Source organism: Ictidomys tridecemlineatus, chromosome 6 (assembly GCF_052094955.1).
Source record: "Ictidomys tridecemlineatus isolate mIctTri1 chromosome 6, mIctTri1.hap1, whole genome shotgun sequence".
Lineage (NCBI taxonomy): Eukaryota > Metazoa > Chordata > Mammalia > Rodentia > Sciuridae > Ictidomys > Ictidomys tridecemlineatus.
In genome coordinates, this window is record NC_135482.1 from 64,167,671 (window position 1) to 64,193,318 (window position 25,648).

General features: G+C 37.3%; 1 protein-coding gene across 5 annotated transcripts in view; it reads right to left on the reverse strand.

Annotated features, from left to right (window-relative positions):
- Positions 1-25,648, reverse strand: part of Dip2b (disco interacting protein 2 homolog B) — a 239,212-nt gene that overhangs the window by 119,359 nt on the left and 94,205 nt on the right. For all 5 annotated transcript variants that reach the window (XM_078014696.1, XM_021726156.3, XM_078014694.1 and 2 more), the window contains exon 2: positions 3,459-3,530. In XM_078014696.1, coding sequence (XP_077870822.1) covers positions 3,459-3,530 — 72 coding nt within the window. The remainder of the gene's footprint in view (positions 1-3,458; positions 3,531-25,648) is intronic.

The window sequence follows — 25,648 nt, forward strand, 5'->3', positions numbered from 1 at the left end:
ATAATTCTATAGTCATAGTACAAGTGTGTTGAAACACTTTTATCAGAATTGATAGTTCAGTCATAAAAGTTAGTAAAAAATTCGTTTGAGCTAATGCAAACAGACTTATCAACGCAACAGTTAAAACACAAATAAATGAGTTAACAGAAATTTACCAAAGACTGGGTACAGCTTAATAACAAATACATGATTTTGTAAAGGTTTGTTCTCTGACCATAGTGAAGTTAAGAAACATTAATCTGGGCTGGGGTTGTGACTCAGTGGTAGAGCACTTGCCTAGCATGTGAGCCAATGGGTTCCATTCTCAGCACTGTATATAAATAAATAAAATAACGATCATTGATAACTTTAAAAAAATATTGAGGGAGGGAGGGAGGAAGACTGATTCATCTATCAGGGATATAAGCACATGTCTGTAATACCACCAACTTGGGAGGCTGAGGAAGGAGGATTGTGAGATTGAAGCCAGCCTTGGCAACTTTGCAATACCCTGCCTCAAAATAAAAAATAAAAGGGCTGAGGGTATAGCTCTGTGGTAGAACACCCTTGGATTCAATCTGTAAGTATGGGAGTGGCGAGGGATGAAGAAGAAAATTTATCTTATGAAAAAAGGCAGACAATCTAAGCATGCAACTCAGAAAGATTTTTAAAAGTACAAAAGAGTAAAGAAAATAGAAAAACATACTTAAGTGACCCAAAAATAATGAATCAGAAGATAAAGTCATGCTCAATAAAATGAAAAGTTTATTCTTTGAAAAGACAAACTTCTAGGAAAACTGATCAAGAAAAGAGAAGGTGAGGGGAGAAGGAGAGACACTAATAAGCAAAAGTAATACATAACTACCCTCCACTTCCTACCCTGGGTACTGGGGATGGAACCTAGAACCTTATGAATGCAGAAAAAGTACTTTAAGGGCTGGGGATGTGGCTCAACCGGTAGCGTGCGGCCCGGGTTCGATCCTCAGCACCACATACAAACAAAGATGTTGTGTCCACTGATAACTAAAAAATAAATATTAAAAATTCTCTCTCTCTCTAAAAAAAAAAAAAAGATTTTCTCTTAAAATAAACATAAAAAAAAATAAAGCAACCTGTGTGTTGTATTTAAAAAAAGAAAAAGAAAAAGAAAAGGTACTTTAACACTGAGGTACATCCCCAACTCCAAATAAACAATATAAATAAAGCCAAGTTTTTAAAAACAAAAAAAAGTTGGGAAAAACTTAATAAATCTGAAAATTTATACAAAATAAATATATTTCCTTTAAAAATTAAATTTACCAAAACTGACTGACAAGAGAGGAATGACTTTTTAGTTTCTAACATGTTGTGGTTATGGATATGAATTGTATTTACTCAGAAGAGGAAAAGCCAAAAAAGAAGGATAGGAGCAAGTTCGATGTAGCTGTAGCTGGATTTTCAGTGTTTGTAGGGAGGGGTTGGTAGTGGTAGCAGGGTTGGTGCACAAGTCATAAATTTAATTTTAAATATGTTGAAATGGAGGTGCCTTTTAAGATATATAAAGCATGCAGTTGGAACTATGGATCAGGGGCTCAGGAGACATATGGACTGAAAATAATATTTGGGAGTTACCTGTATTCAAATGATAATTAAAGCCACAGGTGTGGCTAAAATAATCCAGGAAAATAAGAAACACATTGGTTCTCAAAGTATGGTCCCTGAACCAGAAACTTCAAGATTACTTTAGAACTTGACAAAAATGCAAATTCTCAGGCTGTACCTTGGATCACTGAATCAGAATTTCTGAGAATAGGGCCATTCAATCTGTGTATTAATAAACCCTCCAGTAATTCTGATGTAAACTACAACTTGAGAACCACTAGTACAGAGTGAGAAGACAAGAGGGCTTGGAGCCTTGTCTTGAAAATTGCAGTATTTAACAGAGAAGGATGGCTAAGAGAAGACACAAGAGAAGGGGAAGAAGAATTAGGGGGGGTTCTTCAAAAGAAGAGATTTGAGAAGTATAGTGCCAAATACTACTGAGATTTGAAGATGATTATTCCAGAAATAATTGGAATAATGATTAATAATAATTATTCCTGGAATAGGCTGAGAAGTGATCAGTTAAAACAATAAACAGTATGCACAGTTCTGAGCAGTTTGATTATAAAGCAGGCAATAAAGATGGTGAAGTTGACAGAGGTTGACAAGTAAAGGAAAAATCCTTCCTCCCTCCCTCCCTACCTTTTTTAAAAAACAGGACAATAATACCGGTGGAAGAATCTGCCTGAGAGGGAGAAAGTGACTAAATGACATACCAAGGCAGCAATTAAGCTGTCTGCCTCAGCAGAGGGAGTATTTTGTTATTGACAATGTTTACAACTGCTGCACAAAGTGATAATAAAAAGAAGACCAACCAAACATGGTGGCACACACCTATAATCCCAGCAACTCAGTAGGCTGAGGCAGGAGAATTGCAAATTCAACATCGGCCTCAGCAAATTAGGGAGGCCCTATGCAAACTCAGGGAGACTCTATCTCTAAATAAAATATAATAAGGGCTGGGGATATGGTTCAGTAGTAAAGTACCCCTGGGTTCAATCCCCAGTACAAAAAAAGAGAGAGATAAGCCTTGTTTAGAAGTCAAGGTATGGCAACCCCTTTGGAATTAAGCACAAAAGTGACTCACGTCTTTTATTAGATATTTTAAAAACTTGTCAAGGGGCTGGGGTTTTGGCTCAGTGGTCAAGCACTTGCCTAGCACTCATGAGGCACTGGGTTTGATCCTCAGCACTGCATTAAAGTAAATAAAGGTATTGTCCACCTACAACTAAAAAACATATATATTAAAAAAAAAGAGAGAGAGGGATGGGGTTGTGGCTCAGAGATAGAGCACTTGCCTAGCATGTATGAAGCACTAGGTTTGATTCTCAGCACCACAGATAAATAAATGAATAAAATAAAGGTCCATCAACAACTAAAAAAAATATATTAAAAAAAAATAACTTGTCAATCTCTTTACAAAAGCAATAAGTCAGGCTGTTAATTAATCCCTATGTTTATTTGGGGTCCTGCCCCTAAATCCTCCAGTCATACAACACTTGAGGTACCTTATAATTCTAGATCTGTTTTTCCTCCCTATCTTGCTCTCCTTGTTCTCCATCAAAGTTTGTGCTCTGACATAAATAAGATGACGTTTTTCCATGGCCTGGAATCTTCTGCCATTGAATCATCTCAGTATTTCACATACTATCACCCAAGCTCTGCATAAATAACTTGATGACTGTGTGTATTTTTAAAGTGCCTTGCACATGGCAGATGCTCAATTAAGATTCATTTCCTCCTTTCTTTCCTTCCTTTTTTCCCTCTCCCTTGGTGAGAAAACAAACAAAACAATAACAAAAAACAAAACAGGAACAAATTAAAGGTATATTTCTTGTAAGACAGCATCCATTTGGTATAAAAATACTGAAAAGTTAATACCATTTCTCATCACCTACCTTGTGTCTGTGGGCTGTAAGGAGACAGGAGTTTGGACCTCTTCTTTTCATATCCCTTCTGTGTGATGTCCCCTAAAATAGTAAGAAACAGAAATAGTTTATGCATTATTCTTATTCTGTGGTTGTTCTCATTATAAAAATAAAATTAATTACAGAGTGTTATAGAACTACCACATGCAGTCTGAACAAAAATGTATGGTTCTTTGCCAAAATTTTGCTAAGTGTAACTTCCCACAGACTTGGAGTGGACTTTTTACAGAGAATTGTAGGGCTTGTCCCTGTACCAATCTTGCATAACAATGTGTGACATAATCCAGCAGAGATTCCCAGTTCCAAACTATCCCGACTTTCTTTTCTTTTCTTTTTGGCACTGGGGATTGAATCCAGGGGCTCTCAACTACCAAACCATATCCCTAGCCTTTCTATTTTGAAACAGGGTCTCACTAAATTGCTGAGTATCACTAAGTTGCTGAGTCTGGCTTTGAACTCACGATCCTCCTGCCTCAGCCTCCTGAGTCACCAGGATTACAGGCATGTACCACTGTAGGTACCCCTAGCTTCCTGGAATTTAAGATATCCTAAAATGGAATGCTGCAAGGCTGACAATGATCTCCTTCAAAAGTTTCAGTTTAACCAAATGGATGCAACTGGTTTGTGAAGTATTTTCTTACACTGCTACAGAGAACTACAAAAAATCATAAGTCTAGTTAAGAGGAGCAGTGATGGCTTAGGCACTCAAATGGGATATTTAAAAGACCTATCCTAACATCTATCCTAACATCTGTGCTGGAATCTGAAGCTAGAATTCCTATAACCTCTCTCCTTGATTTACTGGTTTATATTATTTACACATATGGCTGTCTTTTCTACAAGGTTAAATTTTAAAAGTAAACATGAAGCACATGCAAAGTACAGATACAAAAAATGTCATAAGGATAAACTGATAAATGGAGGAAATGTGTAGCTGAAGTGCCAAGAAATGTCTCAGGTAATAAGGAAAGGGGAGAAGATAAACAGGTACAGGGCAGGCTAAAAGGAGTAGGAAATGCAGAGGGCCAACAGGGCATTCAAGGGCAGATGACCAAGTCAAAGCTGGGAGAACAAGTATATGCAGTGAAGTACATATGACATGATAGAGCACTGCTTTTCAAAACAATTTTTTTTTTTTAAAACCAGAGAAAGCTATTCTATTATTCTATTCTACTTTGGACTAGGATTGAACCCTGGGAAACTATCACTGAGGCACATTCCTGGACCTTTCTATTATTTTATTTTTAAAAAGGATCTCACTAAATTGTCATGGCTGGCCTCAAATTTGGGATCCTCCAGTCTCAACCTTTCAAGAAAGTTTTATTTAAAAAGAAGCTGATGATGCTAGTTAAGGGGAGAGCAACAGGGCTCACTGGAGGACTGGAGCAGGGGGCATCACATGCATATCTGTGCTTCAGCAAGTTCCCAGAGATGAAAAGCAAATTAAGAGAAAGATTAAGGAGTACCACTGGATAGAATCTGCTGAGTGGGCGAATATATGGTAGAGAAGGTAGTTTCTAGCTTGAGCAACCAGGCAGATGATGTTGCTATCTGACAAACAAATATGGCAAGAAGTATATGTCTGGTGAATTGAGAAGACAAAAGCTGACCCTGTACTTAAGTTCGTGGGTCACCAAGAGGTGTGTGTCTCATCAGAAGTTGGTTATCTGGATCCAGAACTCATAAGAATATAGCTTTGGATCCAGATAATCATTGGAATCATAAGAATATAGTTTTACAAAAATAAATAAATTACCCTTTTGAAGTAATTTGGCAATTTCCATCAAAATTTTGACTTAGCAACTAACCATAATTCTAGGAATTTACTTAATGATAATATTAACACAGTTGCACAAAAATCAATATAAACATATTCTGTGCCCCATTCTTTGTAGTGAAAAAACTGGAAGCAAACTAGTTGGTTATATCTTTATAAGTGGCTTTCAACTAGAAGCAATTGTGCATATATATACACACACACACCCTGCCTCAGGGTGGGGATGCCTGGAAACAGTTTTGTCACAAGTGGAGGAAGAGGTGCTACTGGCATCTGAAGGACAGAGGTTAGGGAACATCCTGCAATGAACAAGGCAGTTCCACAACAAAGACTTATCCAGTATAAAATGTCAACAGTTCTGAGGACAAAGATTCCTGATCTATATGATAATATGCAAGTATTCCAAATGAACTGACACTGGAAGATGTCTAAAACATATTAAGTACAAAAGGCAAGCAGCAGAACAGAGGTATCTGGGGTCTAGTCTTTTAAAATACAGTAAGAGATATGTTTGCATATTTATAGAAATTAATCTGGAAGGCTACTTACTAAATTGTTTATCCTTAGGGGATGGCATTATAGCCCAGTTTCACTTATATTTCACTTTATATTGTAACAGAGTCTGATTTTAACAAAACAAGCTTGGTTTATATTAACCAGGTATATCGATACATGCCTATAATCCCAGCAACTTGGGAGTCTGAGGCAAGAGGATCTCAAGTTCAAAGCCAGCCTGAGCAATTTAGCAAGTCCTTTCCTCAAAATCGAATCAAATAAAGACTAGGGATGTGGTTCAGTAGTTAAGCGTCCCTGGGTTCAATTCCCAGTACCCTTCCCACAAAATTCATTAAAAATAAATATTCTGTAGATACATATTTGCTAACACAATAAGATGGTCAAAATATTTAGCAGAAAGAAAAACAAGATAATAGTTCACACAGTACATTCTATTTATTTGTTTCTTTTTAAATAGACACTTTAATTTGTTGGTTTGTTTATTTAATGGTACTGGGAATTGAATCCAGGGGAGCTCTATCACTGAGTTATATACCAGCTTCTTCTTTATTTTGAAACAGGGTCTCCTTAAGTTTCTCAGGATTTTCTTGCCTCAGCCTCCCTTTTTCAGAATATTGCTTTTTCAGAAAAGCAATATTTTAAAATACATATATGTATGCATATAAATAGAATACTTATACATCTTTTTTTGAGGTGGGGGATTGGAGATTTAACTCAAGGGTACTTTACCACTAAGTCACATTCCCAGCCCTTTTTGTTTTTTTAAGACAAGTTTCACTAAATTGCTTAGGGCCTCACTAAATTGCTGAGGTTGGCCTCCAACTTGCAATCCTCTTGCCTCAGCCACCTTTTTTTTGGGGGGGGGAGGGGGGGAGTGCCAGTATCAGGGATTGAACTCAGAGGTATTCAACACTGAACCACATCCCCAGCCCTTTTTTGTATTTTATTTAGAGACAGGGTCTCCCTGAGTTGCTTAGTACCTCACTTTTGCTGAGGCTGGTCTTGAACTTGTGATCCCCTGAGCCATGGGGATTACAGACATGCCCCACTGCACCCGGCTACCTCAGCCTCTTGAGTTACTGGGGTTACTGGTGTGTGCCACCGCACCTCACTTATACACTTTTTTTTTTTTAATTGCTTTTGTTTGAAGCGCTGAGGATTGAATCTAGGGCCTTGTACATGCTAGGCAAATGTTCTACCACTGAGAAACACCCCCAGTTTTATGTCAATATATTAACACTATGGCTTGCAAGATTATGAATTGGTTGTAGCATTTTTCTTTTTTCTATATTTTCTAATTTTTCTATAATAAACATTTATTATTTCAAAAATTATATGTATGCTTAAATTTCAGTCCTACTTACTGAATTGTACAAATTTAATCACAATGATTCTTCATCTCTTTTTATCTAGTGAAACATTAAAAAAAATAAAATACAAACCTTTACAAATTAGTCAACTTCAGAGTTTTGTAATCCCAAAACAATATACACAATTAACAAAGGGACAGGAACCTACTACCAAGGAAGCCTTCATTAGAAACAGGAAATTATGTCTCTTATTGTAAAAGAAATAATGGACCATTCTCCTCTTCCATTCCTCACTAAAAAGCTCTTCAGCCTTCTCTCTCCTTATCTCCCCCTCTGCTCTCTAGGGGCATAAAGACCACTTCTTGTAGCTCAGAACACATATGATAAAGTGAATGGCCTTTAAAAAGCATTCTTCAGTGCTTATAGTCTCTATCATTCACTGTCAATAAATAGTCATGAAACAAACTATTAGATTTGGCAGCTGGGATTATCCATCAACCAATCATTTCAGGTTTTGAAAGGGGTCAATCAAGAAGGTCTAATTCAGCCATCCCAATTAGATCTGTTACATTCATAAAACAGCAAAGGAATTAAAAAGACCTGGGAAGAACAGAGCAGTGCGGAAAATGGAAGGACTATGAATGTTTGGCTATTCAGTAACCTAAAGATGCCCCTCTCTTTCCTAACCATAGACCCTGCTCCATTGTGAGCTTTCCACCGTTTTTTAGTTACTCCTCCTAGCCCTCGTACAACTCTGAGCATATTTCTGTGATAGCACTTAGCACATCACTAGTATTTTAATTATTTGTTTACACCTTTATCTCCCTACTAGACTATGCACTTGAGGGCAGAGATTGTGTCTTGTTCATCACTATAGCCTGCCCACAGTCTGGCACAATAGACATTTGTTGAAAGAGTGGCTGAATGAATTAGTAAAATGGAGGCAGTAAGAAAACAATAAGTCAAAGATGTGTGTACTTGGGCAGAAAATTAAAATGGGAGAAATAGAGATCTTCAGCAGAAGGTGAAAAGACCCAAGGAAAAGAATTTAGTGAGCTAGAAGTTTACTGAAACTTAGGACATCTAACTTGACAAAAGACCTTCAAGATGATCAGAAAAGCAATACTTTGACTGCTAGAAGAGAGGAATAGTATATAAATCACAGGGCACTGAAAGGCAGAAAACCTCCAAATCCAGATATAGCCCCTCAGCTAGACCAGACATAAGATTTCAGTGAGAATTTGTCATTCTACATTTCTTCCCCCCACCCCACTCCTGCCCACCGTACTCCCCCGACCCCTTTTTTTGGTGCTGTGGATTGAACCAAATAACATTGTGCATATTAGGCAAGCACTTTACCCCTGAGCTACAGCCCCAGCCTTTAATTTCAATTTTTTATTTTGAGACAGGGTCTGGCTAAGTTGCCCAGGTTGGCCATGAACCTATAATTCTTCTGCCTTATCTACAGATAGTTTGGGTTCTTAAAGCATTTTTACCATCTGTAGTTAAGCTCTCTTCTCTCTCTCTCCTCTCACGTCCACCCTCATTTTTTGCATTTTGTGATGCTGAGGATTGAAACCCAGGGCTTCATGCATGCTAGACAAGCACTCTACAACTGAGCTACATCCCCAGCCAGTGACCATTTTTTAAGAATCATCTGAGAAACTTGTAAAAACATAAATTCCCAATCTCTCATGGAGATTCTCATTCAATGAGCCTGGATTAGGAGCCGGAAATCTATACTTCTGACAAGTACTTTTCAATAGATCTCAAAAGTCAGGCAAGTTTGGAGACTGCTGCACTATGGAATCCAGTCTGGAATATGCTGGGTGGTTCTGGCTTAATGTGAGGGGGGGATAGAGGGAGGGAATGTTGTCTCAGATACCTAGCCCAAAGGGAACCTTGGAAGCTCACAGACACTAAGTCATTTTCTTCTTCTTCTTTTAAGACACTAAGTCATACCACAGGAATTCTCAGAACACACTTTTTGCCATGTGGTATATGGAACATGAAAGAGCACCAAAACTATACCTGCATAAAATGGCGTGAACCTACGGTAAACCCGGTGTACAAGGCTCTTGAGAATTAAATACATGAAGATTAGCCTACCCTTCCCACTAGGATAAAGTATTCTTTCCACCCTCATGTATACTTAGAAGAGCAGCCGCATCCAGGGGTTAGCAGTATCTGGCAGATATGGAGGTACATGGTCTTATGAGAAGACATTGAGCATGGTGGTACAGCCTGTAATCCCAGCAACTCAGGAGGCTGAGGAAGAATGATCACAAGTTTGATGTCAGTCTCAGCAACTTAGCAAAACCCTCAGTAACTTAGGGAGACCCTATCTCAAAATTTTTAAAAATAAAAAGGCCAAGGGATGGAGCTTATCAGTAAAGTGCCCTTAGTTTCAATTCCTACTACCCAAAAATGAAACGTTTAAAAAAGAAGATGCTGACCCAACAACCAAGAGACAAGCCATTAGAGATCTAAGACCCAAACCACTTGAGACTATCCAGTGGCATCGATCCTACCACAATTTTGAATAGCTAATACCAGACATGGAAAGATGTATGTATGAGGTGAAACAGAAAGGAAATAATGTGGGCTGGGGATGTGGCTCAAGTGGTAGCGCGCTCGCCTAGCATGCCTGAGGCACTGGGTTCAAATCTCAGCACCAGATAAAAAATAAATATTAAAAATAAAGATAAAAAATAAATATTAAAAAAAAAGAAAATATGTTCCCAACTTCTTTTCTCACTACCCAGAGTCAACAAAAATGACCTGGTATAAGCAGCCTACCAGTCATGTTCACCTACTGACAAGAGTGAGCAGACAGGGAGGAGGAAGGTAGAAGTTGTCAGTCAACCTACTTACCGGTCACAAGGTGATAGAAGGGAGGATGGTCCTTTAGTCAGCCATTTAGTCACACATTTACACCGATAAGGTAGTACCACGGGGCTGTAATTAATAATTTAGTTTCTGAGCTAAACATAACCCAATCTAGAACAGAGCTTTATAGCTTCCTAGCTATATGACTCTGGACATGTTTGATTTAACCTCTGGACAAGTCTCAGTTTCCACATCTATAAAATGGGAAACAATAGTATATACCTTGCACCAATAAAAATTTAAAGTAGAGGATCTGGCTAGGTATAGTGGTATACATCTGTAATCCCAGTGCCTTGGGAGGCTGAGGCAGTAGGTTCAAAAGTTGAGAGGTCAACCTGGGCAACTCAGAAAGACCCTGTCTTAAAATAAAAAATAAAATAAAAACAAAAAGAGCTGAGGATGAATGAGTTCAGTGGTGAAGTGCCCCTAGGATCAATCCCCAATACCCCCCACCAACAAACACACACACAGTACACGGTATGAGCTATAGAAGATACCAATACCAACAAACGTTTTCTGAAATTCACCTAAAGCCTACCCTATAGCCAGGCAAGGGCAGGGGTAAGCAACTATGGTATAGAAAGGAGACGAGACAAACATTACTAACACTCCATAATAAAAGTGCCATGAGAAAGTAGCACATTAAATGCAGTTCAAAAATCCAAAAGGAAGCATCATGACCTCAGCCTGGTTAAAGAAAGAAAAGCCTGCCGGGCATAGTAGTACACGCTTGTAATCCCAGTGGCTGAGGAGGCTAAGGCAGGAATATCACAAGTTCAAAGCCAGTCACAGCAGAAGCAAGGCGCTAAGCAACTCAATGAGACCCTGTCTCTAAATAAAATATAAAATGGGGCTGGGGACGTGGTTCAGTGGTCAAGTGCCCCTGAGTTCAATCCCCAGTACCCAAAAAAAAAAAAAAAGAAAGAAAGAAAGAAAGAAAGAAAGAAAGAAAGAAAAAAACTACAAAATGGGTGACATGGTTTAGTATGGTCTTTCCTTCTAATATGAGAATATTGTATAAATTCTAATGATATAATCTCTTAGTAGTTTGCTAGTTTTACTCTGCTACTGGCTGGTTCAGTACAGATATGGCCACATTTGGTAGCTGGTTTAGGAGTCTTGCAGGGACTTAGGGTAAGGGTAATTTCATTTATAGTCCTGCAAGTACTCTGAACAATTAGGTGTAAAATAAACTTTGGATTTGGAAAATTCTGGACAGTTATAACTTTTTCTGTAGGGAACAATCCTGACAGAGAGGAAGGATTACAGCTATAGCCATAAACTCTTTCTGCTCCAATGGGAAAAAAGAGATATGTGCTACTATAGCACCACCTCAAAGTCACATCTGTTTAGTCAGAAAAACCATGCTGGGGGACTTTAGGATTGCAATAAAAACATTTTTGAGAATTGAATGGACACAAAGAGTATTAAGGAAAAATGAAATAATAGTGTCTAAAGTTACCAGTCTAAACAAATAATCACAATAAAAATACCAAGTAGCTAGGCATAGTGGCACATGCTTATAATACCAGCTACTGGGGAGACTAGAGCAGGAGGAACACAAATTCAAGGCCGACCTTGGTAACTTAGTGAGACTCTGTCTCAAAATAAGGTAAAAAGAGCTGTATAGCTTAGTGGTTGACCACTTCCCTTGTATGTGAAAGGACCTGGATTCAGTCCCCAGTACCAACACACACACACACACGCGCACACGCGCACACACACACACACACACACACACACACACACACACACACCAAAAAAAAAAAAAAAAAAACAACCTGACAAGGGCTACACTAGAGATTATGAACAAAGTTCTCTCCAAGCACAAAGGAAATAATGGTAACAAAATAATTATAATACTCAATAAACATAAATGAGAACACTTATCAAGGCTTACAATGTATTAGTCTCCATTCCAAGAGTCTTGCAACAGTCTTTCACTGTGATATTATCTTCACTCTCATTTTACAGGGCATAGAAATTGAAGCAACTAGCTATAGTCACATCTAGTAAGTACTGTGATCAGGATTTGAACCCAGGCAGGCTGAACTCCAGAGTCTCTGCTCTTAAACACTACCCCATATTCCTTTTCAGAAAGAGGCTCCCAATTCTGATCTAGAAAGATTGGGAAGATGGCACAAAAGTTGCTCCTGGGTTATGCCTGGAAGCATGACTTTTAGAACAGACAGACAATGAAGATGAAGACAGTTTATCAAGCCCACCATAGAAGAAAAGGCCAAGCCATGGAGCAACAAAAGATATAAAAGCTGTACACTCAATCTCTGATGAAGAGGTCACTGGACTTACTGCTGGTATTTCAGGTCCAAAGGGTAAGACTCTGGGGCTGGGGTTATGGCTCAGTTGCAGAGTGTTTGCCTAACACATGTGAGGTTATATAAAATGGGGCTGGGGTTCAATACTAAGCGTCACGTAACAAAATAAAGGCATTCTGTCCATTTAGAACTACAAAAAATTTTTAATTAAAAATAATAATAAAGGTAGGACTCCAATATTTATTTCTCAACATGGAATCCTCAGACACTTAAAGTCTGGGGCTGAGGTTTACCCCCAGATTCACTAATTTCCTCTCCTTCTTTCAGTACAGGGGGTGGAACACAGGGTTTCACAAGTGCTAGGCAAACACTCTATCAATTAACCACGCAGAGCACTTTTTATTTTTTTTATTTTCAGACAATCTCACTCAATTTCCCAGGGGGTCTCAAATTTACAATCCTCTTACCTCTGCCCTCAAGCATCTGGGATTATAGTAAAGCAACACCAAGCCCAGTCTCCCCCTCACTCTTTCTGTTTGTTGTTTGTTTGTTTGAAGCAGGGTCTCACTTATGTTGCCAAGCATGACTTCAAACTTGCCATCTTCCTGCCTCAACCTTCCAAATAGTTGGGATTACACTGCTCTACTTCCCTCTTTTTTAAACAGCTCTATAGAACACAACCACCATTCTCTATTTTCAAAACATTCTGAAACCAATTCGGATTAAAAATCCTATTCAATCTTCAATCAACAGAAAAATATAACCTTCATGACAAAACAAGAAACTACAAGGCTACAAGATAAATGTGTTGCTAAAAGACATAAACTAGACTAGCTCTACCACTGAGAGGCATCTCCAGTTCCCCTAGCCTTTTCTTATTGTTCTTTGTCTACTGCTTTTCTTTGTAGGTAGCCTCCAGATCAGATGCCATAAAGGAATAAAACTAACCTATTATTCATAAAATGAACAACATGTGATTAACTGTTTTTATGACTTTCTTCAAAATATATAGATGACTTTCTAAAAGACATCAACAATCCCCCCATCCCCCAGAATCCTGGAGTGAATTGTCTCTAAATACCTTTCATCTTCTAAATGAGACAGCCAACTCCTAAGAACTGTGTCCAGCTGCTGTTAAAAATGGCAGTTAAAAAGTCATTATTATTACTAAATATTCACCTAATATAGAATATGGCCTTTTCATTTGTTAAGGGGTAATTAAAAGGGGAAAAAAATGGGAGACCAAAAGAAATGAGAGACTAAGAAGAAAAAGTTTTAAAGAGTCATTGTCTTCAAATCTATACACCTGTATCTCCTCAACCTAATCCATCTTTAAATGTAAATTTTAGATAGGAAGGTTGTAGATGTTGGTTTTGGCTGGAACTGAGGTTATTACTCTTCATTCACAGAGGATGTAAATAGATCACAGAGAAAGAGATTGAAAATAAATAAATAGATAGATAGATGGATAGATAGACAGATAAGGCTGAGAATGTGAATGAGGTCAATTTTAAGCAATGTTGAAAAAGGCAAAGGAACTGGATCCTATCCTGGATATAGCTGGCCAGAAGACATGGCAAATTTTTTATCATTATATTTTATTATATTTTCCTTAAAATATTAATTTTAAAAACTTTTTTTTAGTTGTAGGTGGACACTATACTTTTATTTTATTTATTTATTTTCTTATGTGGTGCTGAGGATCGAACCCAGTTCTTCACACGTTAGGTGAGCGCTCTGCCACTGAGCCACAACCCCTAGCCCCTGTAATATTAATTTTCTTCCTTTTTTTTTCCCCCTGGTGCTGGGGATTAAACCTGGGGCCTTGTGCATGCGAGGCAAGCCCTCTTCCAACTGAGCTATTTATTAATTTTATTCAATAAAATTACATTCAGTGGTCACTGATTTTCAAACATCTTCCTTCCAGAAGGGATGCATGAAAGCTCACAAACACATAAAGCACACAGTCATAAAATACAATGGTCTTGGGCTGGGGATGTGGCTCAAGTGGTAGCATGCTCGCCTGGCATGAGTGCGGCCCGGGTTCGATCCTCAGCACCTCATACCAACAAGGATGTTGTGTCCGCCGAGAACTAAAAAATAAATATTGAAAATTTTCTCTCTCTCTCTCTCTCTCTCTCTCTCTCTCTCTCTCCCCCCTCTCCTCTCTCTTTAAAAAAAAAAAAAATACAATGGTCTTCTTACCCCTTACACAAGCCGCTGACTTTTGTCTTTCTATACCTACTTTTCTTGCTATATCTCAGTGGAATTTGTCCAAGAGGACTCTAAACCTTCAAAAACACTGGCTTATTTCTAATTCTCTCTATAGTTTATTTTTACACCAGATAAAAACAATCTTAAGATCACATTTTCATAGTTTAGCCAGAAATAAAACTCTGATAAAATTCTACAATCCATTAAAACATGGGAATTTTTATTCATCTAACTTAAAAAAATCAATAGTTCTAAAAGTCTTCAACTGACAGTCTTCTCTCTTCTTTTTTGATACTGAGGATTGAACTCAGGAGCACTCAACTACTGAGCCACATCCTCAGTCCTATTTTGTATTTTATTTAGAAACAGGTTCTCACTGAGTTGCTTAGAGCCTTGCTGTTGGTGATGCTGGCTTAGAACTCATGATCTTCCTGTCTCAGCCTCCTGAGCCGCTGGGATTACAGGCGTGCGCCATCACACCCAGTTTGACAGTCTTCTTGTAACTCAAACCTTGCTAATCTTACAAAAAATTTCAAGGAAATTCAACTTTCCATTCTCAGTAGATGTCCTCTCACCTCATTTATGACAATTACTAAACATTTTCTGTGTTAAGAAGTAGAGGATAAGCCCAGATTACTCCAAATTCAAATCATAGAATCATTTTTTGGCTGCACAATTATGTTTTCTAGGTCATATACATATGACTTCTTACAAATGGTATTTCACCTAAGGCACAAAGCAAGTTCAAACAAATAGAAAGCAACAAGTATAACACTTAAGACACTGAGAAACCAAACTGTAAGCCTGACTACATCAGGCAGCTGGTTAAATTAATCCACCTAATGCAAAAGGTATGCTCATTCGTCTACTTAGAAAAACTATGCCTGCAAATAAGAAATTTGCAAATGGCTTGAAAGTTTAAAAGCAAAAGGAATCATGAATTTGCTCAATCAGTGGGAAAAACAGAGGATTTTCCCCCTAGTAGGAAGTTTACATGGCATTGGACCCTAAGTCTGTTATTTACTCACAAATAGGTAAGTTAGTGAGCAACTTTGTTCCTCGGTTTCATAATAGGTAAAACTGGAATAATTCCTACCTTGAGTGCTTATGATGAGTCTTCAAGATCTTTATCAATAAAAGGTTTATTTAGAAAATTCTAGGCTGGTTGCTTTTTTTCAGGCAAGTGCTCTACTTTACCACTGAGCTTTTGGTATTAGTGATTGAACCCAGGAGGTGCTTTATCACTGAGCTACATCCCCAAACCTTTTTACATTTTTTATTTTGAGACAGGGTCTAACTAAGTTGTTGAGTCTGGCCTCAAACTCATGATCCTCTTGCCTCAGCCTCCAGAGTCACTAGGACTACAGGCATGCACCACTGCAGCCAGCAGGCTGATTCTTTTTAAAAGAGGAGGCAGAGAGAGTGCATTAAGTGTCTCTACAGACAATTTAACATGCTAAATTTTGAGCACTAAGAGCCAACAAAATTAGTGCCTTCAGATGCTAACAATCTAAAAGTAAGAAAAATGATAACTCAATGAGGAAAAATTATCTAAACAAGAAATGAGAGAGAGAGAGAGAGAGTGTGTGTGTGTGTGTGTGTGTGTGTATAAAAATAGTGCCATTATGTACAAAATAGGCCTGCATATATTTAACCATGAAGGTTGCCAAACTAGCAAAAGGAGGGGGTAAAGGGGGAAGGGTGGCAGGGGAGACAATTTTCTTTATGGGCGCTTCTTTCCTTTGACTTTTATCTTTAATTTCCTTAGAAATATTAGAAAACTGTTTGCAGCAATAATAGCTAGAGGCAGGTGCAGTGGCACGTGTCTGAATTCCCAGCAACTCAGGAGGCTGAGGCAGGAGGGTCAAAAGTTAGAGGCCAGCTTAAGTAATTTAGCAAGACTCTCAGCAAATTAGCAGGACTCTGTCTCAAAAAATAAAAAGGACTGGGGATGTAGCTCACTGGTACAGTACTCCGGGGTTCAATCCCCAGTACCAAAACAATACAAATAATAGTTAGATATAGTCAATTACTCCCTGCTTTATTCTGGCATCCATTAGAACAATTTTTTAAAACTAGGCAATAGCCAGGCTCAGTATCACACACTTGTAATCCCAGCGGCTCTGGAGGCTAATGCAGGAGGATCTTGAGTTCAAAGCCAGCCTCAGCAACTTAGCAAGGTCCTAAGCAACTCAGAGAGACCTTCTCTCTAAATAAAATATTTTAAAAGGCTGGGATCTGGCTTAGTGGTTAAGCTCCCTGGGTTCAATTCCTGGTACCAAATAAATAAATAAATAATAACATCTATTACTAGTCACTAAATTTGGCATTAAACAGTGTACATGAGCCAGGCATTCTTTATCAAATAGGGGAGATAAAAGTAACAACTGATCAAAATCTAAGCAGGAGCTCTTGCAAGTATAAAAAATTTTTGAAGAGAAAAAAATTTCGTTGGTAATCAATTCATACTGCTCTGAGAACCAAAAAATTTACAAGGAAAAACACAAGAAAGGAGAATACTGCCATTGCTGTAGCTCGTGGATCATAAAATAAGCAAGTCATTTAGGTCAGAGTAGAAAAGTTTTCTCCAATGAAGCAGAAAACAGTTTATGTTTGGCAGAGATCTATAACCTCAGGTTTCAGGCATCCAGAGACTCTCTTTTGCTACAAACAAGGTCTATGACTCTAGAAAAGTTATTATACATTTTTAAGCCTCAGCTTCCTCATCTGTAGGCCTGAGGATCTCAAAAGCTCTATGCTGCTTTTGATCAGTGTTTGATTAATGCCACTTGTCTGGCACTGCTAATATATGGCTAGTCAAAAACAAGGGAGGATATCCAGGAGGCAACAGATTAGCTCTAGCATAGGTATATAGATTTTTGGAAACTATCAGTGTAGGAGGTGGTAGCTAAAGTCTTAGGTATGAATGATATCACCCAAAAAAATCCTGTAAAGAACAGGTAGGGGAAAGAGTTGATACAGGGAAAGAAAGGAAGAGATGATGAATATAATCACAAATATAAAATAAGCACTTAAAAAAAAAAGAAAAAAAAAACACTGGAGGGGCTGGGGTTGTAGCTCAGTGGTAGAGCACTTGCCTAGCATGTGTGAGACACTGGGTTTGATCCTCAGCACCACATAAAAATAAATAAATAAAATAATGGCATTGTATCCATCTACAACTAAAAAAAAAAAAAAGAATTTTTTAAAAATACCCACTGGGTTTAGCAGCTAGATCACCAATGAACCAGTTAAGAGCAGTTTTAAAGGAATAGTGGAGAAAGATTACAGTACTGATGAATGAATAAAAGGTGAAATGAGTGCAATGGATTTTTTTCCTTCAATGTGTCTTAAAGGGAATGAGATACTGCATAATATTTACAAAATGCTAGAGTCAAAAGGCGTGTGTCTTTTTCTTAAAGATGGATAAATATGTTATAGATAAAGCGCTATCAGGAAAAGGTTGCAACACTGATTCAGCCAACAAATACAAGAACTTCCTATATGCAAAGTACTACTTTGGCTTAGGACATAGTCCCATATTTATGATCCTAATTATAATTTTGTAGTATCTTCCAGCATAGAGACATCCAAAAATAATTCTATAATTAGTTATTTAATTGCAAGTTTGATAATGGTGGCTATGAGGTCTAAAAGATTTCAACAGGGCTGTCCCATTGAACCACATCATTCAATGGTTAGCTCCAGGGCTTCCAAACCTAAACTGGAATGGTGGTGTAGGCTCTGGTACTTTTACGGGTGTGGAAATGTTTATCCTCAGCCCTCAGGCAGCCTGACAAAGCCTGAGGGAATGGGAAGACACAGGCCAGTCACTTCCAAAAGGCAATCTTTTTATTCCACAGTATGGAACAAATATTATCATTTTCTGTTTTTGCCAAGATGTATAAAAGGTGGGCTGGGGATGTGGCTCAAGCGGTAGCGTGCTTGCCTGGCATGCATGCGGCCCGGGTTCGATCCTCAGTACCACAAACAAACAAGGATATTGTGTCCGCAGAAAACTAAAAAATAAATATTAAATTTTTTTTTAAAAAGATGTATAAAAGGCTAAAAAGATTGTAGAATTTGATACTTCTTTCTTGAAGGAAGGAAGGAAGGAAGGAAGGAAGGAAGGAAGGAAGGAAGGAAGGAAGGAAGGAAGGAAGAAAAAAAGGTAGGTATAGATATTAGGGGAGCATTAGGAATTGATTCAGACCCCATGAAGGGGCTCTGACTTGATAACCTCTAAATTTTTTATGTGCAAGAGTCAGAGTAAAAAGTTTTTGTCTATTTCCCCCCACACACTATATTAAATTAACCGTCAAAATAATCTCAAGGGATGATATATTAATAGTTCCAGTTTTCAGGTGAGAAAAGTGAGGCACGAGGAGATTAAGTGAACTGCACCAAAAAAACAACATTGTGAGAGCTCCAGTTTCAAATCTGGCTCAGACCCAAGCTCTTAACTACTACTCCATGCTGCCTTTCTAAGAGGGAAAGAGGATTTGGAGGAAATAGTTTTGTTAAAGATATTCAGAGTTGCCTCTATAGGAATGAGAGGCACACACTCTTCCCCAGTTTTTATCCAGTTGAATCTGAAAAAGTTATTCTCTCTAAGGCTCAATTTCCTCTTGTAATATGAGGATAATAAAACCTACATGTTATTAAGAGATAATACATGTGATATTCTTAGTTCCTAGTACAAAAAAGCACTCAATGACATGGCACTCTAATGCCTCTAATAGTGGCAGAGGAAGTTAACTCAAAAAAATGTTGACTAATCCCAGACAGTGCTGAGAGTCCAGGGAGACAGGAAAACAGAACTTTTTTTATTGGCATCAATTTCTATAGTTTTGTGATTTTTCTCTAGTAGTCCCAAGGAGAAGCCTAATGGCTGGAATAACTTTGAGTTGGGGGATGGGAGGATTAAAAAAAAAAAGTAGAAGCAAGAATCTAGGCTATCAAGATACTTTATAGAACAGAAGCAATCAACAATACTAGTTGAATAAATGATTTGCAGCACTATCAACCTAAATTCTATAATTTAAAAAGTATTAACAGGAAATATACTGAGAATTTATCTTGGGATGGTAGAACACATTCTCTGAAAGAAGTAACAAGATTCCAAAGAATTCAGGAATGGCTACCAGGAACATGGAAAGGTTCCCTCCTAAACTAATTCTCCTCCCTATTTCTCAGTCCTACCTTTCTTCTCTATGAACTTTGACATAAACACAAAGCCATGAATAATCAAGAATACTTGATTAGTTGCCCCTCTGGGGACAGCCCACATTCTCCCTTGAATGTATATATTCTTTGTTTTACCTCATCGGCTCTCTGGACATTGTCCTCATTTTCTCTTGAACATTCATCTACTTTCCTAAATAAACATCTGCTACTCAGGCCTGGTGGCACATGCCTGAAAGCCCAGGGCACTGAGGCAAAAGGACTGTGAATTCAAAGCCAGGCTTAGCAACTTAGCAAGACCCTGTCCCTAAATAAAATACAAAAAAGGGCTGGGAATGTGACTCAGTGGTTAAGTGCCCCTGGGTTCAATCCCTGGTACTGGGGGGGCGGGGGATCCCAAACCTCTGTTATGCCCTTTTTTAAAAAAAAGAAAAGAATATAGAAGACTGAAGATTGTGTTTTATAGGAATCACTAAAAATGGAAATTGTCATCTGCTCACTAAAGGCAAGGGAGAAAGGGCAGAGATTACATGAAGAGATTAATGCAGGTCCAGGACTGACTTTGGGGTATATGGTGGTAAAATTTCAGAGGGGTCAGTCTGGTAAAAGAATGACTGAAGTAATAGATTATTGGGGGAGAGGGAGACGAAAAAAAACATCAGAAGCACTGATGGGAAGGAAAGAAGAGCTCCTTAACCCCACAGGGTTCACCCTGAGTTAACAAAAACAGCCAGCTGTTGCTTCTGGTTCTTCTTTAGCATGGCACAATTTTTTTTAAATTGTTTTTTATAGTTGTAGATGGATACAATTCCTTTATTTTATTTATTTCTTTATGTAGTACTGAGGATTGAACCCAGGGCCTCACCTGTGTTAGGCAAGCACTCTAGCACCGAGCTACAACCCCAGCCTAGCATGGCACAATTTAAAATAACTTGCTGGTGGTCACTATTTTTAAAGATTAAATAAAAACAATCCACACACCTCAATGCAGCCTCAGCAAAAGAATAAACGTTACATGTTAATAACACTCAGTAACAGAAGCTACTGAGGAAGGGTGGAGAAGTAACCAAATAGAATAAAAATGATCTTGCAGCTATATAACTTATAAGAAAGGTGTCCATGGCATTTTGGTAGTGTAAGAGCTGATGCCCTTACAAGGTCAAATAGTGCTTAAAAGAGATGGATGAGGGCTAGGGTTGTGGCTCAGTGGTAGAGCATTCGCCTCACATGTGTGAAGCACTGGGTTTGATCCTCAGCACCACATAAAAATAAATAAATCAAATGAAGGTATTGTACTCAACTACAACTTAAAAAAAAAAAAGAGGGATGATGATATGTCTAAGAATTCTTAAAAGTACCTGTAACTTTATAAACACCCACCAATGTTTGGGGTGTAACTTTTGGTTTGGTTGATATAGGATGCTTTCTCTATTTCTATAATCTGTGTTTATTGTCCCCCTAGAGATATTTATGTCTCCAATATTGTTACAGAAAAATCTACTTCTTTCCTGTAGTTTCACACAGGGAGGGGGAACAAAACCACACACACAATGAATTCCTTACCCTAAAATAGCAAAAACAACAATGCAAGGAATAATACTTCAGAGTTCTAACAGATATTTCCTGTACTTCACTCAATGTACTTAATCACAATCAAACTAGGGATTAAAAGGGGGGGGGAGGACCACTACTCCCAATAATAACAAAAACTTCTGCACAGCATTCTTTTTTCCCAAAATAACAAAATATTAGCACATATCTGAATGTAACATTATTTAAAAATTATAAATTTTCAAGGCTGTCAGTATGCAGAAGTGTGAATATTAAGCAGTCTAAGCACTCCATATAAAGACAGTGATGTTGGGCTGGGGTTATGGCTCAGCGGTAGAGCTCTCGCTTCCCACATGCAAGACCCTGGGTTCAATCCTCAGCACCACATAAAAATAAATAAATAAACAAACAAACAAACAAACAAACAAATAAATAAATAAAATAAAGTTAAAAAATAAAAAAATAAAGACAGTGATGCTGGCAGTTAGAAAACCATTATTAATCTAGAATAAAAGCAAGATGTCATCAAATGTTGAATTTGTTCGATTATTTTTAGGTATTAAATATATACTTATTTATTATATACTTCAAAATTTACAAAACTATTAAAATTCTTGCATTAAAAATACTTTGTGGGGGGACTGGGGCTGTAGCTCAATGGTAAAATGCTTGCCTCACATGTGTGAGGCACTGGGTTTGATCCTCAGCACCACATAAAAATAAATAAAGATTTTATATATATATATATAATACTTTGTGGGGGACGGGGGGCTGGAGTTGTGGCTCAGTGTTAGAACACTCACCTAGCATGCATGAGACATTGGGTTTGATCCTCAGCACCACATAAAAATAAAATATTGTGCCCATCTAAAACTAAATAATAAATATTAAAAAAAACACTTTGTGGATGTGAATTTGAAATACTGTTTCTTTACTCTTTCTCATTTGAAACAAATATTTTCATACTATAGTTTTTTCAGAATGAGGCTTTAAGAATGCAGTCATTGGGCAGGGTTGTGGCTCAGTGGTAGAGCACTCCACCTAGCATGTATGAGGCCCTGGGTTGGATCCTCAGTACCACATAAAAATAAATAAATAAAGGTGCAATGCCTTAAAAAAAAAAACAGTTTAAAAAAAAAGAATGCAGACATGATATTTTCACAGAACATGAAAGAGGAGGAAACATCATTATAAATGTCAAGCATAAAAGGGGAGAAAAAAGGCAAGCACAATAGTTTGTATGCCAAAGGGTTTAAGGAGAGAACAGTCCAGAATCTTTTTTTGTCTTCCATAAACACATTTTTAGCTGGGAAAACAACCAATCAGAATAAAAACACATTTCCTATTCTCTTTATAGCTAAGTGGTCAAAAACCCAATTTCTGTTCAATGTGGAAGTGATAGAAAACATCTGTGCAACTTCCAGGTATTACACTTAAATAGAAACAGAATGACCTCCCTTCCCTTTCCTCCCTTCCAGATGACTAAAGCAGTAAAGCAGTACTGTAGTAATCAGCCATCTTGGGCAACAGGTTGCGAGCCAGGCCCAAGAATGATGAAGGAACAGAATAAAAAGAGCCTAAAGCCTGATGACTTCACGAAGCAGTTACTAATCCCAGTTCAAGCTACTGCATGACCCAGAAATCAATTTCTACCTTGTTTAAGTGCCTGCTATTTGGGAGGTTTGGGACCTCCCAAACCTGTTACCTGTATCACACCCACAATTACATAGAAAATGACATCATTATGGGGCTGGGGATGTGGCTCAAGCCGTAGCGCGCTTGCCTGGCATGCGTGCGGCCCGGGTTCAATCCTCAGCACCACATACAAAGATCTTGTGTCCGCCAAGAACTAAAAATAAATAAATAAATAAATAAATAAAAATAAAATGAAATATTCTCTCTCCCCCCCCCCTCTCTCTCTCTCTCAAAAAAAAAAAAAAAGAAAGAAAGAAAGAAAAGAAAAGAAAATGACACTATTATCAGTCAGTGGCAGCAAATAACTAGTGTCCACACCAGAACCACAAGCCACAGTACTAAAACTTTCAAAACTAACTTAACTGTTATGTTGGTAAGATATACCCCTTACAAACTTTTCACTGTTAATATTCTTGATAAATCTTTATTTGTATCCAGTCTTGGCTTTATAAATAAAGTTTTGATCAAGCTGAAATGTCACAAAGTAAATATGGTTTACTTATTTGAAATCAGAGTACTTCACAGAAACTCTTGAACTAATAAATCACTTAAAAACACAAGTTCAGATTCTTGAACTAGTTGATCTAGACAGTGCTAATATTTCTGATACATGCTTTTTCCATGAGTTTTCACTACAAATAATTTTTCTAAATTATTTTCATTACTGAATTAAAAACTGCAACCATTTGATATGTAAACACAACTTCCAATTTCTAATTTGCTAATTGTTGAAGGACTACCACCTGGAAATAAGCAAATTGTGAGAAGAATGTTTTTCCTCTGTGTTCAGATTAAGAGCTGCTGTACAGAGCTATTAGAAATTCCAGGAAATTCCTCAAGCTTGGGCTAAATCATCTTTACTTTTACTGATTATATTCCATCATGATTCAGTGTAAACACTGACAAAAGACCCTCACCAAGATCCTAAAACTACTAACTATGTTACCAACAGGCATACAATTATGACCTTCTTTACAATGATAGAAAATGAATGCTGTCAAGGAAAGGAAGATATATCATCAGAAAGGCCTGATTTGCTGAAAGTAATTTGACTACCCTTTGTAAGTGTTTTTAGAAATCCAATCTTCCAAATTTGTGTGATGCTCTGAAGTCAAAGAGATCTAGATTCTAAGCCTGGCTCGTCACTTATTAATGATGCCACTTTGGTTGATTTAATTAAGGCTTCTAAGTTTTTGTTTTTTCATCTGTAAAGGAAATGCAAAGGATTGTTACAGAATTAAGTAAAATAATGTACGCCATGCTCCTAGCAGAGTGCTTAGTCCAGTTTGGACACTCAATAAATGTTAGCTCCCCTCTCCACCAACTCTTTTCCTACTAACATCAAAATCTCAGGGAAAAAAATCACAAATGAAAAGACACTAATGTGGGGTGTCTGAATTTTTGTAATGGGTAATATTTATGTTGAAGCTTTAAAAACCTCCTCAGATAAAACCACCACATTTACAAATATATATATATATATATATATATATATATATATATATATATTGTATACGGATGTTGATAGCAGCATTGCTTATATCCCCAAAATGGAAGCAACCCAAATGCCCATCAACTGATAAATGAATAAACAAAAGATAGTATTTCTACATAGTGAAATATTATCCAGCAATAAAAAGAACTAACATTCTGATACGTGCTACAATATGGATGAACCTTGGAAATCCTATGCTAAGTAAAAGACTACATTTATATGATGCCATTATATGAATGTCCAGATAGGCAAATGCACAGAACCAGAAAATATTTTAGTGGTTGCCAGGGGATGCGTAGTGGGAAATGAGAAGTGACTGCTAATGAATATAGGGGGCTTTCTTTTTGGGGAGGTGCTCTAATAAAGATTATGATAATGGTTATAACAATACTGTGAACTTCAAAGAACACTGAATTATACATACTTTAAATGGGTAAATTTCAATAAAGTTTTTTTTTAAGAAAAATCTCAAAAATTTAAAACATCTAAAATCTAAAAACATCTAAAATTCAGTGAATCAAATCACTGCTATTCAAAATATACTGTCATTTAGTAAACAGGCCACACTAGTGGATGTCTGTATACAAACTACTAAGTCATTTATAAATAATCTTAAGCAATTCATCACATAAAATGGAGGTCTTAGGGCTGGGGTTGTAGCTCAGTGGTAGAGCTCTTGTCTAGTACTTGTGAGGCCCTGGGTTCGATCCTCAGCACCACATAAAAATAAATAAATAAAATAAAGATATTGTGTCCAACTACAACTAAAAAAATAAATTTAAAAAAAATGGAGGACTTATCTCCTGTGCATGTGAAATGATGCTGGTTATGTACCATCCTTGGAAGAACTAGAAAGTTACTCAATTTTCTGTGGAGCTTAATTCTCTTGTGGAGCTCTCATTGATACATATTCTTTTTAAACAAATAGAACATTTATAAAAATTGACCATATACCAGACCACAAAACAAGTTTTTAAAATTTCAATGAACTGGTATCACAACATCTGTCAAAAATGCAATGTGGTTACTAACCAATAAAAGATAACTCTTTTAAAGATAAGCCACAAAAAATGAATCTATGACAGTGCCATTTACATGCATGTATACAGAGCATGTTAAGACATGTATACTGCCACTTGAAAATGTTAGTTCATGAGGAAATAAAATGAGGTTAGATATGTTTGCATATATGCATATATGCAAATATATATATTTCTCATTATATTTAGTATAATTTGTTTCTTAAAACTGTA